The sequence below is a fragment of the Pongo pygmaeus genome, chromosome 10 (assembly GCF_028885625.2).
Source record: "Pongo pygmaeus isolate AG05252 chromosome 10, NHGRI_mPonPyg2-v2.0_pri, whole genome shotgun sequence".
NCBI lineage: Eukaryota > Metazoa > Chordata > Mammalia > Primates > Hominidae > Pongo > Pongo pygmaeus.
The window spans coordinates 233,850-253,730 of record NC_072383.2 but is presented as its reverse complement, the minus strand read 5'-3'; the positions used below and the strand labels follow the sequence as shown (position 1 = coordinate 253,730).

Here is a 19,881-nt window from a genome sequence, read left to right as displayed (position 1 = left end):
TGTCTCTATCCATCCATATGACAGCCGGCCTCAGTGGGAATGTGGGACTCATTTGTGATCCGAGTCGCATCTAGGAGCTTCCTGATGGTGGAACATGGTGTGAGAGTCACCTATTGGTGTAAGAACCAGGAGGTGTGCTTCCAGAACTTGCTGTGTGTCTGTGCAGTCACTTGGAATTCAGGTTCTTTGCTTTGCAGTTGCAGAAAATGCCATGCACTCCTTCTCCAAGCAGGGCTTGTTGTAGGGCTCAAAGGAGGTAATGGGTGTGAGGGTCCTTTCAGTCACTTGGTGACACACGGTGTGAGGTCATCAAACTGGAGGGAGGTGGCTGAGGGGGTGAGGCTCTAACAGCTCAGGTGGGACTGGCAGGCAGAGATGTGAGAATGCTGCTGGCTTGGGTCAGGGGTCAGGGTTGAGGGAAGGAAGCAGGAGTACCTTGGCCTTAGCCAAAGGGGCTGAAGAGATGGGGGTGGGGGTGGGGGTGTAGGGCAGCCAAGTCAGTGACACCTGCTTCCCCACCCTGGAGGGGTGGGCCCTGTATCTTGGAGTTCCCAGAGAAGAAGACCCAAAAGGAAGGGAGCCCTCTCTTGTCTGGAGGCCACACCTGTTAGAGAGGAAAGGCAAGCACTGAGAGCCTGGGGGCAAGTTGAACAGGGAGAGCAGAAGCAGAGGTAGCAGGAGAGTTACAGACTACGCCCAGGGCTGTGGGGAAGCAGCTTGTTAGGCACTGAGCCCACCAGGCTGCGCGGGGCCTCAGACCTTGCCCACAGGATACCCAGGTCTCAGATCCACACACAGGCGTACAGGCACCAGCCCCTCCTTATCCTCAGAGACATGTGCACATGTGCACAAACTCAGAGACGCCACAGCCAGCTGAACATACTCCTGTAGAGGGGCTTGCAGGCCTGGCTTGGATCCTGGCCCTTTTACTTACTAACTGTGTGACCTTGGGCAAGTTAACCTCTCTGATCCTTAGTTTTCTCTTCCATAAAGCAGGAATAATACTACTTACATCAGTGTTGTTAGAGTCCAGCAGATGCTACAGGGACAGCTGCCCTGGGGACACATTCAGGCAAACCCATCCTATTTCCCATAGCTCCAGCCCCACCACTTCAGACTGTCAGTATCACAGAAAAGCTCAGAAAGAGTTTAGAGATATCCTTGCTGTCCCCAGTCTCAGACTAGGTTGCACTGGGCTCCAGGAAGGAGGCTACACATTTATTGAGCTAAGCATTTTTTTTTTTTTTTGAGACAGAGTCTCGCTCTGTCGCCCAGGCTGGAGTGCAAGTGCACGATCTTGGCTCACTGCAAGCTCCGCCTCCCGGGTTCACGCCATTCTCCTGCCTCAGCCTCCCGAGTAGCCGGGACTACAGGCACCTGCCACCACTCCCGGCTGATTTTTTCTATTTTTTAGTAGAGACGGGGTTTCACTGTGTTAAGCCAGTATGGTCTCGATCTCCTGACCTTGTGATCTGCCCGCCTCGGCTTCCCAAAGTGCTGGGATTACAGGCGTGAGCCACCACGTCTGGCCGAGCTAAACATTTTTACTAGAAGGCAAGGAAGACGTAGTCCTAAAATAATCCTGCATCCTGTGGCCTGAGAGTGCTCCACACTCACCAGGTGACAGTGCACAGCAGCATTGTCCCAGATAAGCAGGACCCGAGTCATCTAAGCCCCCTGATGCTGGGGAAACAATGTCCTCCCAGAAAAGGGAAAACTGTAATCATTTTTTGCCCTTCAAGTTCCATTCATCCACTCGTCCATCCATCCATCCATCCATCTTCCATCCATCCATCCATCCATCCATCCTCCATCCATCCATCCATCCATCTATCCATCCATCCATCCATCCATCCTCCATCCATCCATCCGTCTGTCCATCCGTCTGTCCATCCATCTGTCCATCCATCCATCCATCCATCCTCCATCCAATGACCACTGAGTGCCTATTCTGAGGCAGAATTGTATTAAATGCTAGAGGCAGAAATAAAGAATTATGAAATGAGACCCCTGCCCTGTAGATATTCATGGTCAGGGGAACAGTAAGCTACAGTGGAACAAGCATAGATTTTTGGAGCCAAGAGGCCCAGGTTCAAATCCCAGCACCATCACTTACTTGTGTGTGGCCTTAGGACAAATCACTTAGCTTCTGTTTATTCACCCCAGTTTCCTGTCTGTAAAATGGGGCTAATAATTTTTACATTTCAAAGTTCTTAAGGGGATGAAATGAAGTAACATGTAAAACTCTTCGTCTGAGTTAGATGCTCAGGAAATAAGTCCTATTCCAGGCCCTCTGAAAGTATGCATGGGATTAGAAGATGAGGGTGGTGAGAACATTCTGCGGTGGCCAGTGGTTCCTACTGCAGCAAAGGTCATAGACTCATTCAGCTATCCGTCATCTTCACCCTGCACACTCCTCAGTGTGGAAACAGCCCAGTCTCAGCTAGGCTTTCCAGGATGCCTATCTTTTGCAAAGATGAGAGTCTCTGGCCTCCAGGAGTTTACTAACTGGTCTGAATACCAAGTGGGTCTTGGAGGCTAGGAGAACTTGAGTGAGGAAGGGCTCAACATTAAGATGGTGGGACTAAGGCCAGAGGCAGTCAGATAAAAACAGGGAGGGACCAGGTAGCTCTTTTGGGGGAAAGTCAAACTGTACCCCCTGGGCCAGGTCAACCAGGCAGCTTCTCTGACAAGGTGAAGGAGAGGTGACAGGACTGCTGGGCTGTTGCTGTTCATCCTCACAGAAAGCAGGTCACACTGTAGGTGCTAAATATAAATTTTGAGGGAACCAACAAGGAAACTCACCCTCTTGGCTTGTCCGATCCTCTCCCCTCTTTCTCCTTTTTATGGAGAGGCTGGTGTTTTGTTCTGGAGTAGCTGCAGCTAGGTGATCGCATGGACTTTGATGTCCCCTCTGCAATAGCTCTGTGATCAATCCATGGTGGACCTGACATGCAGGGACAGGCCACACCTGATCACCGGGGTAGCTCAAGTATGGATTCTGGCTGGGCCACGTCCTACCGTGCCACAGCTGACCCCCAGCCCGGCTTCTGGTTTCATAGAGGCAATGGGTCTGAGAGCTGAGACCTGCTCTGCCTTCCTCTTCATGTGGAACCCCACAGGAGATGCTGAGAGGGGCCCAAGAGACATATAGTGGGGGTGCTTGATGGAAAACTACAGACTGAGATTCTCACTTCACACCCCACCCCTGCTGGGAAGTTCTAAAATACACAGAGGAAGCACATGTAAAAGGAAATTTCCCTTTCTCCCCACAACTTCCTCTCCCTTCATACTACCTAGAGCTGAAGAAGCACCTCCTTTGTCTTGAAGGAAGCACTGTCTATTTTGAATGAAGGGTGGTGGGACAGTGCTGTACCCAGCACCAGGTGGGCGTGCTCAGGGACAGTGACCAGGACGCTGTTCTGGAGGAGCTCACTGGGCACACAGCGTAGGGCACATGTATTCAAAAAATACCCTTCCCCATTGATAGCTGCCAGGCCACCCCAGACAAATTCTAGCTAGGTACCTGGTGCTATGCAGTGACCAGAGGTGCCTGGGACCAGACACCCCACCATCCAAGTCTCTGCTTCCAGAGGACCCACAACCAACACCCACACCTCCCCTTAAGCACTTATGATATCCCTGCACCCTCACAGCAACCCTGCAAAGTAGATATTGTATTGTTACCTACCTTTGACAGACTGGGAAACCAAGGCTGACCCTTGCCTAGCTGTCGTGACTGATACATGATAGAGGAGGAGAAGAAACTCAGGTCTGTCTGGTCCCAAGCCTGGGTCCTCTCTACATTGCTTCTTGAGATATGCTCTGAGTGCTTTCTCTAGGAAAATCCCAAGGAGAGGGGTTGTGAAGGCCCAGGGCCTTGCCTGGAAGCCACAGAGGGCAGGTACTTGGTGGAAAACTCCAGCGTGTGATTCACCCTCCTCCCTTGCCCTCGTCAGTGAGGTCACCTCCCCTCCCAAGGTTCTCAGTTTACAGCCTGGAGTCTCTGGTAAGAGAGGGCTGTCCCCTGTGCTGCACATCCCCGTCTCCTTGTCCCTGGGAAGGAGATGGTTCTGGAGGGGGATAGGGGAAAAGGGGGAAGGGGGAAGGGCAGGGAGCAGGAAGAGGGGAGATGAGGTCAGGGTGTGAGTCTCTGAGCCCCTTCCCCTGCCCAAGGGAGCAGCTCAGCCCAGCTCTGGAGGGGCCATCATGGGGCCATGCCCACGGGGAGGGCACCGGTCTGGAGACCGTGGGTTCACAGTGGGAGTGGGATGGGGGTGGGAGCGCTGGGGACAGAGGACTTGACTTCCTGAGGTTGGATGTTGTAATCTTGGTTCACAAACTTTTGGCCTCAGTCCCTCCTGCTGCTCCTGGTATTTCTCTGTCCCTTCACTCCCCAACACACACACCCCCCTCCCCAACACACACACACACACACACACACACACACACACACACACACACGGCTTCTTTCTGTCTGGGAGTCCCTGGACAAGTCACATGGGATTCTGCACTGGGAGGAACAGGGTAAGGCGTGAACGTGGAGGGCAGTTTCCCTTTCAGGTCCCAGCTCTCTTGGCTTTCCCATAAGCAGCTGCCCTGGGACTCTCCTGGAGACCTGATGCCCGCAGCCGAGCTGACCACAGGAGCGGGTGCTGGGGACTGAGGTGAGCGGGAAGTGGAGGGGCTGGCTCTGTCTTTGCAGTCTCCAACTGCTGCTCAGAGGGGCTGGAGGGATAGAGCCCTGGGAAGCGAGACTGTGGAACTGCGTGTCTGCGGTGGGGGGCAGGACCTGCAATAACCTCAGGCCAAAGGGCAAGTCTGATGCCCACGACTCTCGGGACAAGGGGTGCCCCCTAGCTCCGCCCCATCCAGCGTGGGAGCAGCTCAGCGATTAACCTGTGGAGCAGGAAAGTCCAGCGATGGGGAGCTGGTCACAGCAGTGGGTGAAAGCAGAGGTGGTCATCTGGCGAGGGGAGGGAAGCAGATGATGCCCAGCAAGGTGGAAGGAGAAGTGGACAGGAGAAACCTCGGGGCATTCCTGAGGGCCCAGGAACTGCAATAAATGATCACAGGTGAGGGGTTCCTGCCCGCTGCCTGCCGGCTGAGCGTGGCGAGCTGGGTGCCAGTCGCCTCCCAGGAGGAAGCTGTCTCGGCTTTGGGCGGTAGGTGCCATGGGTGTGCTTGTGCCCAAGGGGGGCACTCAGGGGAGTTGCAGGCAGCCACCAGCTGAGACCAGCAGCTCACGGGGTGTGAAGGACTACAGAGAGAGCCAGGTTTTGTGCCATGCACACAGGTATGTGTGTGCGAAGGGACGTGACGGGAAATGGCACCAGTGTGTGTACGGGAATGGATGTTGGTATGTGGGTGTGGACTGAGGCAGGGGCTGGGTGTCCCATCCCCCCATGTGCAGGGTCTGAGCTATTCCTATGCTGGACTGGGGAGCAAAGGGGACAGAGCTGGGATGCCAGCAGCACATGGGCAGCAGCATTTCTGGTCTTGTCTGCCCCTCTGCTAGCCCCAGCTGGGCCTCTGGCAACATGCCCAGCTCCTGAAAACAGAGTTAACTTTGGACTTTCTAGTCCCTTGAAGATTTCCTCTCTGGGCAGCACCAAGCCCGGTGTGGAAATTGGTGTGTTTGCTTCTGGAGGGCACTGAAGTATGATGAGGCCCATCCCCATCCCTCACCCCCTGCCCCAGCTTAGCAAAGCAGGTGGGCAGCCTTGGAGGAGACGCGAGGGGCTGGAGAGGCGGCCAGCCGAAGCTGGAGGTGGAAGGGTACAGCGTGGGTGGGGTGTGTAGTCCTTTGCCTTTTAAAAGTAGCCCAGAAAGGAGAACTCAGTACAGTTTGTTTTGGTGTCTAACTTCCTCTGGGCCATTTCTTCCCTGAGTCTAACTTAAATCCCTCTTGCTGCAGTTTAAGCCTGTTTCCCCTCGAGTTACCATGGCTCGGGGCCAGCTGTCCTTTTCACTTGCTCTTGCTTTCATTCTGCCATTCTGGATTTTCATTCTTAACCACAAGTTATGCTCCTCCCAATTACTTTTTTATTTTTATTTTTAAGAAATCACGTTGGGTCAGTGTCAGTTCATCAGCTCATGTTCTCTTTTCTCTCTTCCCCTGTTTGTGAAGAAACCCAAATCCTGGGCCCAAACTGGATTGTGTGATTTGCTTCCCTGCCCCTGCACCCCTCCGGCTTTCCCTGCATTTACTCCTTCTCCCCAACAAGCCTCCACTCTCCCAACTCTTGAGACCACCTTGGTCCTGCCATAGCTGCCTGTGGTCTGGGAACAGTAAGGCTCATTTCGGACCACTGCCCTAGGGGCCCTTGTGCTTGGGGCTCGTCCTGAGATGAGCAACGCTATGGCCGGCGAGCAGAGGCAGTCAGTTCTCCGTCTTTATTGAGTCTTGTTTTTATCCCCTCACCCTCCGAAAACCCCTGTTGAGCAGCGGTCATTCTCTCTTCCAGGGAGGCTTAGAGTTCAGAGAGGAGGTGTGATTTGCCTGAGGTCACACAGCAAGTTAGAGACCCAGCTCCACCACTCGTTGTCTTGGTAAGTTTATTCTAGCATTGAGAATAGTGTCCCCCAGGCCCTGCAGGCACCAGGCACTGTTCCTTAATCTCTTGGAGCTTCACTTCCTCACACATAAAGTGGAGCTAATAGTAATACCTAACTTCAGAGATTCTTAGGAGGATGCACTTCAATAATATATAGAAAGAGTGCCTGTTTTTAACATACTGCTGACTCAGATGTTAACCTATTGTTATTATTATTAACAGCTAGATCTGGATTAGAACTTGGGTTTCCTGTCTGGTGCATTTTCATGAATGTTTTCAAGCTCGTTCACTAGTTTGTTAATTTGTTTGGTGATGATTCCAGGGTCATTTCTCAGGGTGCCTCATTCCTAATTCTGTAGCAACATCCACATTTGGGTTCAGATGTTACCAACTTCTCCCCTGGGGCCCAACACCCCGTTTTTTCATCCCCAGGCTCCAGTGCTCGCAGTCCCCATGGGTCTGATCACATACTCCGAACCCAGAGGCTCTCTTTCCTCCCCCTTTCCCCTGTCTTCTCCCTTATAACAGAGACTCAAGGCCTTTGATTCCCACTGGGTGGCTGTCCTCATCCTCCCTCCTGAGCTGAGCTTGCAGTGAAAGGCTCTGAGTAGGTCTCAATACCAGAATTTCACTCTGACATGCTTTCCCATTCCTGGGATAACCTGCACCCTCCAAGTCACCTTCAAAAATTTCCATAACCTCAAATGGCTCCTGCCCACGCCTTTCTAACTGACTTGGGCTTGGGCTGTTGCCTGGGTTAAAAGGACCAATAAATAAACACAGACTCTTCCTTAATAAAAAGAATCCCTGTTTCTCTAGAGCCCTGGAGGAGCGTGGCGCACTTGGTAGACCTGGTCGCTTTGATTCCCTCAATATCCCTCAGAGGTGAGGGGCTGTGGGATGGGTGCTCCCCTCTACAGTCTGGGGCACCTCCTCTTGGCAATTCTTGGGAATAAAGGCAGAGATGGCCTCAGGGCAATTGTTTGTGTGTTTGAGAGGGAGGGGAAGGCAAACATAGATTGGAGATACACCCTGACAGAAGCGGATTTATCTCTTGGCAGTTGACAAGCAGGCCAAGGGACAGAGAGTAGAACTGAGAATGGCCCGCGTCACTTTTCTGGAGGTCTAGGGAGCTTTGGGCTCTCTAGGAGGGCAGGGAGAAGGGAAGGGCAGTGACCTGCTGAGAGGGGAGCCACTGCTGGGCCTCTCTCTTGAGGAGCCGGTCATTTGATCACCTTGGGTCATCTGGAGATGACTGCCAGCCAGGTGAGAACTGGTCTGGTGATCCCTTCTGGCACCAGGGCCCCCCAGTTTTTCTCAGGACAGAGATGCAACAGAGAGAAGAGGAGCTGGGGGGCTCCCTCGAAAGCTTTACGCTTGCCCCTGGTGCCAATCCTTGTTGTCCTCTGGCCTTGTTCAGAGGCCCCACCTTTTCTTTTCCCCCCAATCAGCTGCCCAGAGCTGCTGGCTCCCCTGTTTACTCCGAGCTGATCGATCACCTTAGCACACAACTGGCTAGGAGAGAACCGTGCAGTCACTTTGGCCACACCTGCCTTTTGACCCTTGCTACCTCGGCAGCCTTTGATCCCTTCTGACCTGGAGGCCAGAGGCTAGGCTGAGGTCACTCAGCAGACCTCAACGACCTGGGCAGATGGGCTGGCTGGGATGGTGGCGAGCTGTACGGATAAAAACAGACATGCAAATAAAAAGCCTGAGCCTGAGTTTTCATCACGGTTCTACTCCTGAGTGGTCTTGGGCAAATCACTTCATCTGTCAAGGCCTGGATTTCCTCATCTGCAAACTCAGAAAACTAAGATTTGCTCTTAGAGTTATGAGAACGAAGTGTAACTTTAGGTGTAAATGCCATGGAGCACTTGGGAAGAACAGCAATACGCGGACAGCAGAGATCGGGACGGGAAAGCAGGGCTGGCGGGAGCATGTCGGGTTTTACAGCTAATTTCTTCTCTTCCCACCAGGCTTTGGCCCTCGCCATCCTGCCCACCCAGCGGGGCCTCCCAACCCACCACACGGCCATGGATGGGAAGGTGGCAGTGCACGAGCACGGGCCTCCTGCAGTCTCCTGGGTCCCCGAGGAGGGAGAGAAGTTGGACCAGGGAGACGAGGACCAGGCGAAGGATCGGGGCCAATGGACCAACAAGATGGAGTTTGTGCTGTCCGTGGCTGGGGAGATCATTGGGCTGGGCAATGTCTGGAGGTTTCCCTATCTCTGCTACAAAAACGGAGGTGGTGAGTTCACTTTCAAGTAGGCATGGTGGGGAGAGCTGTGCGCTGGCAGCTGGGCAGTGCCTACCTGGGCCCTCCTTCCTGGGCAGTGTGGTTTCTAAAAGGAGGGCTATTTTGGAATTGGAGGACTTGAGTTGGAGTTCCAGCTCCACCACTAGCCTCAGCGTCCCCCTCTGTGAAATGGGGACAATACCTCCCAGGATGACGGTGAAGATGAAACTGGGTGATGGGCAGGACCAGGAAATTCTAGTTTTTAACAAGCTCCTTCATGACTACGTAAAGGTCAGTCGTTGATAGAATTCAGTCATTCATTCAGCAAACTTGATTGCAGGCCTGTCACGTGCCAGACCCGGCGCTAGGTGCAAAACAGAACACATTCCGTGTGCCACACTCCGTGGAAGGATTCTGAGCAGTTGTGCTGTGTCTGCAGCAGGTTGCGGACAAACAGTTCAGCGTGGCCTGTGTCAAACGGTGATGAGTGGAGGGGTGAGGCGTGACGCAGGGAAGAGGGATAGGGAATGCTAGGTGTGCAGAGGGGAAGGTGATATTTCAGCAGACTTGAAGGAAGGGAAGGCGTGAGTGTCGTGGATGTATCCTGGATGGAGAACACTCTGACACAGGGAACGGCAGGTGCCAAGGTCCTGGGGGTGGAAGCAGCAGGCCTGTCTGAGGAGCAGTGAGGAGGCAGGTGTGGCTGGGGCGGAACGAGAGGGAGAGAATAACGGGGTGAGGCCAGAGAGGTCACAGGGGTCACTCAGGCTCTGTTCTGAGTGAGACGGGAGCCACCGAAGCAATTTTGGTTGGAGAAATACCTTGCCTTTGAGTTTTTTCCAAATTAGAGAAACATGATTTTATTATTTTTCAGCACTGGATGTAAAAATTAGCAGTGGTGGGGAGGGGCCAGATTCCTTTTTCTAAGTGTACAGTTCAGTGGTTTTTAGTCACGGAATGTGCACCCATCACCACAACCTCTTTTAGAACATTTTCATCATCCCTGAAAGAAATCCTATATTCATTAGCAGTCACTCCTCATTCCCTCTCCCTGCCAGCCCTTGGCAGCCGCTTATGTGCGGCCCGTCTCGATGGATCCCTATTAGGGCTATTTCACAGGAATAGAATCGTTCAATGTGCCATCCTTTGTGAATGGTTAGATTCATTTTTTTGCCTTTTGAAATCACTTTTATTCTTCTTGTGGAAATGGTATGCGTTTATTGCAAATATTAGAAACATTTCAGGAAGGTAGAAAGGAATACTCACATTTAGAGATAACTGTTGTTGAGAAAATCCTCCTAAACACTGTTTTTTTTTTTTAATTTCTGAAGTATTTATTGATCATTCTTGGGTGTTTCTCGGAGAGGGGGATATGGCAGGGTCATAGGATAATAGTGGAGAGAAGGTCAGGAGATAAACACATGAACAAAGGTCTCTGGTTTTCCTAGGCAGAGGACCCTGCGGCCTTCTGCAGTGTTTGTGCCCCTGAGTACTTGAGATTAGGGAGTGGTGATGACTCTTAAAGAGCATGCTGCCTTCAAGCATCTGTTTAACAAAGCACATCTTGCACCACCCTTAATCCATTTAACCCTGAGTTGACACAGCACATGTTTCAGAGAGCAGGGGGCTGGGGGAAAGGCCATAGATCAACAGCATCCCAAGGCAGAAGAATTTCTCCTAGTCAGAACAAAATGGAGTCTCCTATGCCCACCCCTTTCTACACAGACACAGCAACAATCTGATCTCTCCTTCCTTTCCCCACACTTCCTCCCCTTCTCTTCAACAAAACCGCCATCGTCCTCATGGCCCGCTCCCGATGGTCGCTGTCTCTTCGGAGCTGTTGGGTACACCTCCCAGACAGGGCAGCCGGGCAGAGGCGCTCCTCACCTCCCAGACAGGGCGGCTGGGCAGAGGCGCCCCTCGCTTCCCAGACGGGGCCGCCCGGGCAGAGGCGCTCCTCTCCTCCCAGACGGGGCGGCCGGGCAGAGGCGCTCCTCACTTCCCCGACGGGGCCGCCCGGGCAGAGGCGCTCCTCGCTTCCCAGACGGGGCCGCCCGGGCAGAGGCGCTCCTCAGTTCCTCCCAGACCGGGTGGCAGCCGGGCAGAGGCGCTCCTCACCTCCCAGACGGGGCGGCCGGGCAGAGGCGCTCCTCGCTTCCCCTACGGGGCGGCCGAGTAGAGGCGCTCCTCACTTCCCAGAGGGGGCGGCCGAGCAGAGGCACTCCTCACTTCCCAGAGGGGGCGGCCGGGCAGAGGCGCTCCTCACTTCCCAGACGGGGCGGCCGGGCAGAGACGCTCCTCACTTCCTCCCAGATGGGGTGGCGGCCAGGCAGAGGCGCTCCTCACCTCCCAGACAGGGCGGCCGGGCAGAGGCGCTCCTCACTTCCCAGACTGGGCGGCCGGGCAGAGGCGCTCCTCACCTCCTAGACGGGGCGACCAGGCAGAGGCGCTCCTCACTTCCCAGACGGTGTGGCGGCCGGGCAGAGGTGCTCCTCCCTTCCCAGATGGGGCAGCCAGGCAGAGGCGCTCCTCACTTCCTCCCAGACGGGGTGGCGGCCAGGCAGAGGCGCTCCTCACTTCCCAGAGGGGGCGGCCGGGCAGAGGTGCTCCTCACTTCCTCCCAGACGGGGTGGCAGCCGGGCAGAGGCACTCCTCACCTCCCAGACGGGGCGGCCGGGCAGAGGTGCTCCTCATCTCCCAGACGGGGCGGCCGGGCAGAGGTGCTCCTCATCTCCCAGACGGGGCAGCCGGGCAGAGGTGCTCCTCACTTCCTCCCAGACGGGGTGACGGCCGGGCAGAGGCGCTCCTCACCTCCCAGACGGAGTGGTCAGGCAGAGGCGCTCCTCACTTCCCATATGGGGTGGCGGCCGGGCAGAGGCGCTCCTCACTTCCCAGATGGGGCAGCCGGGCAGAGGTGCTCCTCACTTCCTCCCAGACGGGGTGGCAGCCGGGCAGAGGCGCTCCTCACCTCCCAGACGGGGTGGCCGGGCAGAGGCGCTCCTCCCTTCCCAGACGGAGTGGCCAGGCAGAGGCGCTCCTCACCTCCCAGAGTGGGCGGCCGGGCAGAGGTGCTCCTCACTTCCTCCCAGACGGGGTGGCGGCCAGGCAGAGGCGCTCCTCACCTCCCAGACGGGGCGGCCGGGCAGAGGCACTCCTCACCTCCCAGAGTGGGCGGCCGGGCAGAGGCGCTCCTCACTTCCCAGAGTGGGCGGCCGGGCAGAGGCGCTCCTCACTTCCCAGAGTGGGCGGCCGGGCAGAGGCGCTCCTCACTTCCCATAGGGGGTGGCAGCCGGGCAGAGGCGCTCCTCACTTCCCAGATGGGGCAGCTGGGCAGAGGTGCTCCTCACTTCCTCCCAGACGGGGTGGCGGCCAGGCAGAGGCGCTCCTCACCTCCCAGACGGGGCGGCCGGGCAGAGGCACTCCTCACCTCCCAGACGGGGCGGCTGGGCAGAGGCGCTCCTCACCTCCCAGAAGGGGCGGCTGGGCAGAGGCGCTCCTCACTTCCCATATGGGGTGGCAGCCGGGCAGAGGCGCTCCTCACTTCCCAGACGGGGTGGCGGCCAGGCAGAGGCGCTCCTCACTTCCCAGATAGGGCACCAGGGCAGAGGCGCTCCTCACTTCCTCCCAGACGGGGCGGCCGGGCAGAGGTGCTCCTCATTTCCCAGACGGGGCAGCCGGGCAGAGGCGCTCCTCACTTCCTCCCAGACGGGGTGGCAGCCGGGCAGAGGCGCTCCTCACATCCCAGATGATGGGCGGCCGGGCAGAGGCGCTCCTCACTTCCCAGATAGGGCGGCCGGGCAGAGGGGCTCCTCACATCCCAGACGATGGGCGGCCAGGCAGAGACGCTCCTCACTTCCTAGACGGGGTGGCGGTGGGGCAGAGGCTGTAATCTTAGCACTTTAAGAGGCCAAGGCAGGAGGCTGGTAGGTGGAGGTTGCAGAGAGCCGAGATCACACCACTGCACTCCAGCCTGAGCACCATTGAGCATTGAGTTAGCGAGACTCCGTCTGCAATCCCAGCACCTCGGGAGGCCGAGGCAGGCAGATCACTCGAGGCCAGGAGCTGGAGACCAGCCCGGTCAACACGGCGAAACCCCGTCTCCACCAAAAATACAAAAACCATTCAGGCGTGGCGGCGCGCGCCTGCAATCCCAGGCACTCGGCAGGCCAAGGCAGGAGAGTCACAGGAGCCCGAGGCAGGGAGGTTGCAGCAAGCCGAGATCCCGGCAGTACAGTCCAGCTTCGGCAACAGAGGGAGACCGAAAAAAGAAGGAGAGGGAGACCGAAAAAAGAGGGGAGAGGGGAGAGGGGAGAGGGGAGAGGGGAGAGGGAGAGGGAGAGGGAGAGGGAGAGGGAGAGGGAGAGGGAGAGGGAGAGGGCTAAACACTGTTTATATTAAATCTGACCAATATTTACGGAGTGTCTACTGTGTATCTTGCTATGTGTTTTAAACCTTATAGTTACGATCACAAGCTGCTTGAACTGACAACCCTAAGAAATAGCAGTAGGCTTTCTTGGGCTGGCTCGGTCTCCGGTGCTGAGGCTGAGTGTAGGCTGACCCTGGGCCAGAAAGTCAGGGGAGGCAAGATGAAGGGGCGGGTGGTGGTTTCCTTCTTCATCCAGGGCCACCATCTCACGGCATATAGGATGTTAAGGCTGGAGATGGAGGTGCTCAGACTAAGCCCTCCTTTGTTGGAGGAAGATTTGCCCAGGACTGCAGAGGGCCTCGGAACCATTCCTGCATCACGGCACACTCCTCACCCAGCCATCTGGGAGGGAGACAGCACTAGGGCCTGGGAGGCAGGGCCGCGGTGTCGGGCACCCACCCTGCCTCTGTCCTGTCGTGCTGGCTTCTGGTGTGGCTTTGGCCTCTGTCCTGGCCATGGGGTGGGGTGGAGAGAGAGAGATAAGTACCCGCAGTAACATCATGGAATATCGGATCCGGGTTACCTCTGTCCCAGCCTAACTCTTGGGAAAGACACCCTTTCTTTCACCTTTAACATGAGGGGGCCAAATGAGGTTGGGGTCCCATTCTGGAGTCACTGGTCCTTGGGGGTCTAGAAATGTAGTAAAGAAGGACCAGGAATTCATTTTCTCATTTCCAGCAACCTAACGATGGATGGATGTGGAAACAGGACGTCACAGACTAGTCCAAATGTCTTTTATTTTTTTGCTTTAGACTGAACTGTACTAACTCAGAGTGATAGTAAAGTTTATATCAAGCTGACCATAAGGCCTGATTGGCACTTAAATATGATTTTTATTAATATATGCAGGGAAATTTATTGATTATTAATTAGTAAACATAGTTCTGTAGAGAAAAATCTTTCAAAAGAAACAAAAAAGAGTAATAAAATTATTGGTCTAATGAGGTCTTTGGTTATGAAAAAGAGGGGAGCCCCTGAACTAGAAATCACTCATCTCAAAAGAGAACTTTAGGAAGTTCCCATTATCTAGGTTGTGAGTGGTTCAGAAAAGAGTGCGCAGCAGAGGTAAGGCACAACGTAGAGGTGTTTACACCAACCCCAGGCTTTAGGGCACCCTGTCGGTAAAGGTCCCTGGGGACATCACTGGGCTGCCCGTGCTCATAGCCTGGGCTGACACCAAGGAGATGTGAAGCAGGGTAATCTCCCAAAGCAAGGCACTGATAAGAGAATTTGAGGGGAGGGTGTTGGCAGCGTCAGCATTCTAAAAACCCAAGGGTAGAGGATGCCCTAACGCGCTCCAGAACCAACCTCTTCATCTGCGCCCTGAAGGTCCAGACTTAGTGCCGCCCTTTCAGGGAGGACCTGGTCTGAGCGAGGCCCAGCTCCAGGCCTCCTGAGGTCACCCCGTCTTCTGTGGGGTGGAAGTCCACACTCCCAGGTGAGAACTGAAGCCACCTCCTTTATCAGAGGGAAGGACCTCCTGCACACAGGTGGGAAGGAGTCCCGTGGGACACACGCCCTGACAGACATCCTGTAAAGTGCCTTCTGGGGAGGCCTCAGGCCATGTCCCTCTACTGAATGCTACCCCTCAGCCTAGGTCCTGGGACTTCCCAAGTCACTGAAACCTGAGTCAGTGGTGTTACTGGCACTGTGCTGACCAACACTGTAGTATTCCTGGGGTTGGAAAGGCAAACATGGGGTTCGAAGGGACTTTGGAACTCAGTGGAGAGTTACTGGCCTGTTGTGGCTCCCTGGGATCCAGAAGACACAACGTTTTTCCTTCTCCCACATATTGCTGTCAGGAATGCAGATTGGTGCAAGAGTTTTGGAGAACAATTTGGAAATGCACGTTTAAAAAATGTGCGTACCCCAAAGATGGAAACAACCCAATTATCCATGAACAGATGAATAGATAAACAGAATGTGGTAGGTTCACACAAGGGAATATTACGTAGCCTTCAAAAAGAAGGGAATTCATGCTATGACCTGCATGAATATGGAGGCATGCATGCTGAGTGAAATAAGCCAGGCACAAAGAGATAAGTACTGTATGATTACACTTTCATGAGGTACCTAGAATAGGCGAATGCATAGAAACAGAAAGTAGAATCACGCCTACCAGGGGCTGGGGAGAGAGGGGAATGGGGAGTTAGGGTTTAACGTGTACAGAGTTTCGGTCTGGGATGATGAAAAAGCTCTGGAGATGAATGGTGGTGATGGTGGCACAACATTGCGAATATACTTAATGCCACTGAACTGTATACTTAAGAACAGTTAAAGTGGCTTATATTGTGTATATTTTATCATACACACACACAAAGCAAAAAAAAGCGCATACCTTTTGACTCAGGAATTCCTCTACTGGCAATTTGTACTAAGGAATGAAGTAGACAAGCACACGAGGATGTGGACAGCGGTCTTCATTATGACAGTGTTGTGGATGAAATGACCAAAAGTCCAATGATAACATACTGATGAAGTGCACTAGGATAGATACATAGAGTGGAACACTATGCAGCAATCAAAATGATGAAGTACATATGTATTTATTGACATGAAGAGGTTTATGGTAAAAATTTAAAAAGTGGTTATCAAACAATGTATTTGATACATGATTACTTCTCATTTTTGCAAAAAAGAAATACGTGTGTGTGCTTTTAAGAAATCTGGAAGGATATACAATGCTTTTTCCTTTCTTTCCTTCTGTACTTTCTATGTTTTCTACATAATAATATGGATATGAAGTATCAGAGGTATATAGTGTAGTGATTATGAGCTCAGCCTCAGGACTAGACCGCCTGGGTTTGTGCCTCAGTTTCCTCATTCGTGCTTCGGTTTTTCCATCTTTAAAGCGACCTCACTTTTATTATCTGCAAAATGGGGATAACAGTAGGGCTTGCCCCACGAGAGGTTGTTTTGCAAGGACTGTGATGTTGATGAAGCACGTACAAGAGTGCCTGACATGAAGTAGGCACCAAATAAGCTCTCAGCGTTCTCATGGTGTAACACGCAATAATCCATTCACCCTGAGATGAACTTCTCACGCGAGCTTTATGCCTTAGTGACTCCTACTGAAGTGGGTCTCCTGGGCTTGGTGTGGTCTTCAGATTCCATTCCTGTGCAACCTGCTGGATGTCTGTTAGGCCTGGCCTCCCTCTGGCACCTGCAGGTTGGCACCTAATCACATGACAGCCTTGTCTGCTGGGAGCCCCGTTCAGATCAGAACTGGGTGAAGCAACAAACACCCTGAAAATTATTAGTGGGAAAATAATGCTTCCGAGGTGTTTGTGTTTGTTTTCCTCTAAAATGTACCAAAAGTTTAATAAGCATATCAAGTTATACAGAAGCCATGTGTTTATTCCAAAAATAATCTGTTGACTAGATTTGTAAAGCACACTAAGAAAATAAATCGTGCATATATTAGAATTTCCACCTAAGTTTTCATTAATTTCCCTTCCAAGGCCTTTCTCATTCTGTGTAGGGTTCAGATCAGAACATTCCCACCTGTAGCTGCCTAACACTCAGGACGGCTTGCAGACAGGAGGAGGCCGATTGGGCCCTTGGGAAGTGTCAGCAGGGAGATTAAGAACAGGATGGTGGAGGGCGGGTTTGTTGGGAGAGGAGGGTCTGAAAGGATGGAGGCTGAGGAAGAGCCCGGGTGTGGCTCAGCCCTGCCTCTCTCTCTTCTGCAGGAGCCTTCTTCATCCCCTACTTCATCTTCTTCTTTGCCTGCGGCATCCCGGTGTTCTTCCTGGAGGTGGCGTTGGGCCAATACACCAGCCAAGGGAGTGTCACAGCCTGGAGGAAGATCTGCCCCCTCTTCCAGGGTATGTACCCTCCCCCACCTTCCTCTTCATGGGGCTGCCATCTTGCCTGCATCCCCCCATTGTCTCTCCCTTCCTACCCAATCCTGTGCCAAGTGCAGAATCAGGCTTCATGGGTCGGCTGGAGAGAGCCCGGTGGGGAAACGCTGCCTTCCGAGCAAGCTGGGACGCTTAGCACTGATGGGGGGGAGGTGGGGGAGGCCAGTTTGGTGCTGATGCCTCTTGGGGCAACCATGGGACCCCTGCAGGGGCAGAAGTGAGGGGCTGGAACTGAGTGAAGCTTGGCTTACCTATGGTTCTACTCACAGGTTCTGGGTGCTCCAGGGGTGCTGTGCCTCAGCCAGAACACAGTTTCCCCCTGTTCTGCCCTCGATCCCAGCAGTCGTGTAAATGTCCCACTCAGCTGGGTCCTATGCCTAGGTCCAAGCACGCTCACGGACAGCACATGCAGGGCTGGCCTCTCTGGAACACACAGACGGCTAATGGGGGTGCCACGGTCAGGGTGAGCAAACGGAGCACTGGAACAGGAGAGGAGAGAGATTGTGGCTCTTTCCTTCTTCTCCAAGTCAAAGAGGCGGCAGGGCCTGGGATCTCAGCGGGAAGTGTGTGCGCCGGTGCCATGCTGGTGGGAGGCCCGGGCTGCCCTCGCTGCCCTCGCTGCCCTCCGCCCTCCGCCGGCCTAACCGCGCTCCCCTCTCCGGGAGCTGCGCACATTGGCTCGAGGCGCCCCCTGCGCTCGCACACGCTCCCCCGCAAGCCGCACGGTGGCCACCTTCGTCACCCAACGCCACCCAACGCCACCTTCTCCACCCAACCCACCCAACGCCACCTTCTCCACCCAACCCACCCAACGCCACCTTCTCCACCCAACCCACCCAACGCCACCTTCTCCACCCAACCCACCCAACGCCACCTTCTCCACCAACGCCACCCAACGCTACCTTCTCCACCCAACGCCACCCAACGCCACCTTCTCCACCCAACCCACCCAACGCCACCTTCTCCACCCAACGCCACCCAACGCCACCTTCTCCACCCAACCCACCCAACGCCACCTTCGCCACCCAACGCCACCTTCTCCACCCAACGCCACCCAACGCCACCTTCTCCACCCAACCCACCCAACGCCACCTTCTCCACCCAACCCACCCAACGCCACCTTCGCCACCCAATGCCACCTTCTCCACCCAACGCCACCCAACGCCACCTTCTCCACCCAACCCACCCAACGCCACCTTCGCCACCCAACGCCACCTTCTCCACCCAACGCCACCCAACGCCACCTTCTCCACCCAACCCACCCAACGCCACCTTCTCCACCCAACCCACCCAACGCCACCTTCTCCACCAACGCCACCCAACGCTACCTTCTCCACCCAACCCACCCAACGCCACCTTCTTCACCCAACCCATCTGCTCCCTCAGAGATGGGGCCGCCCCCGCCCCTCTCCCAGAGCCCCACCGGAACGCCGGCCCCCGGCTCGGCAATCCCGGGTCCGCTGAGTTCACGGGGGCCGGACGGCAGCGAGCACAGCGCGTTCCACCGCGGCACACTGGCCGCTTGTTTGTGTGTTTGTGTGAGCGTCTGTGTGCGCGCTCTCCACACCCCGCCCGCTCCCCGGGGACCCTCTGCCATCTGCGGGTCCCCTCCGGAGGACGCCCGGGCCGCCCCGACGCCGTTGTGCGGTGGAGACCGCGGTGGAACCGTCCTCGCCAGGGTGGGCTCGCCTGGCCCCAAAGGAGAGGTTTTGTTCCTAGTCAGCATTGATTTTCCAGCCAGGCTGTTCTGAAAGGGCCACAGTCCTTCGTTAAGTAGTGAGCACTTCGGGAGGCCGAGGCAGGAGGATCGCCTGAGCCCAGGAGTTCGAGACCAGCCTGGGCAACATAGTGAGACCCTCCTCTTCTCCCGTCTCTACAAAAAAGTGTAACAATTAGCCGGGTCTGTCTGTGGTCCCAGCTACTCCGGAGGCTGAGGTGGGAGGATCGCTTGAACCTGGGAGTTGGAGTAAGAGAGGGCTAACCCGGCAGGGAAGGGGCGGGGGGTTCTCTCACCCGGGAAACTGGGCCCCAGCCCCTCTCTGCAGGACTCCCGAGCCACCTGGCAACATGCTGCCTTTCAACTGACGGTGGAAAAGATTCCACTTTGTAGAGGTGGGCTGGGGAGGTGTGTGTAAGCACTCCCTCTCCCCCCACCCCCTCCCGCCCCAAATACACTGCCAGGAGACCAAGTGCATCCAGCTAACCACGAGGCTTCACGACAAGTGTTAAAATAGCAGCCAGGTCTCCACCTTTGCCGGCGGTCTTGCTGCTTGCTAGCTTCTGGTGAGATGGCGCTAGGTGCTGACTCAGGCTCCTGAGTTCCTGACGCAGGGACCATTTCACCCTTCCTTCTGGTTTCTTGCTTTTGCTTTTATCCTGATACCCCTCTGTCACCAGGCTGGAGTGCAGTGGTGTGAGCTCGGCTCACTACAACCTCTGCCTCCTGGGGTCAAGGGATTCTTGTGCCTCAGCCACCCAAGTAGCTGGGATTACAAGCGTGTGCTACCACACCTGGCTAATTTTTGTATTTTTAGTAGAGATGGGGTTTCGCCATGTTGGCCAGGCTAGTCTTGAACTCCTGGCCTCAAGTGATCCGCTCGCCTCGGCCTCCCAAAGTGCTAGGATTATAGGTGCGAGACGCATTCTTACCAACTTTTCCTACTTACTCCTTCCTTCTTCCAGCCCCTTTTCATTTTACAACCAATACATGGTTGTTGTAGAAAAACTAGAAAGTGCAAATAGCCAAAAAAAAAAAAAAAAACAAAAAAAAACCAAAAAAAAACCCCAGAAACTTGAAAAT

At 54.8% G+C, this 19,881-nt stretch overlaps 1 protein-coding gene and 1 long non-coding RNA gene across 6 annotated transcripts in view; one reads left to right on the top strand and one right to left on the bottom strand.

Annotated features, from left to right (window-relative positions):
* Positions 1-4,400: 4,400 nt before the first annotated feature.
* Positions 4,401-19,881, top strand: part of SLC6A12 (solute carrier family 6 member 12) — a 29,995-nt gene continuing 14,514 nt past the window's right edge. The window contains exons 1-4 of one of the 5 annotated variants that reach the window (XM_054442592.2): positions 4,401-4,667; positions 6,468-6,552; positions 8,534-8,804; positions 16,911-17,045. In XM_054442592.2, the coding sequence (XP_054298567.1) occupies positions 8,591-8,804; positions 16,911-17,045 (349 nt within the window). In that variant the 5' untranslated portion in view covers positions 4,401-4,667; positions 6,468-6,552; positions 8,534-8,590. Of the gene's footprint in view, positions 4,668-4,873; positions 5,076-6,467; positions 6,553-7,419; positions 7,443-8,533; positions 8,805-16,910; positions 17,046-19,881 lie in introns of those variants that run through there. The other 4 variants (XM_054442591.2, XM_054442593.2, XM_054442594.2 and 1 more) reach the window with 4 other exon arrangements.
* LOC129009525 (uncharacterized) lies at positions 16,518-17,607 on the bottom strand. The gene is made up of 2 exons (XR_008492795.1): positions 17,349-17,607; positions 16,518-16,969 (listed from the first exon to the last, which is right to left on the bottom strand). It is a non-coding gene; the product is annotated as an uncharacterized LOC129009525 (long non-coding RNA).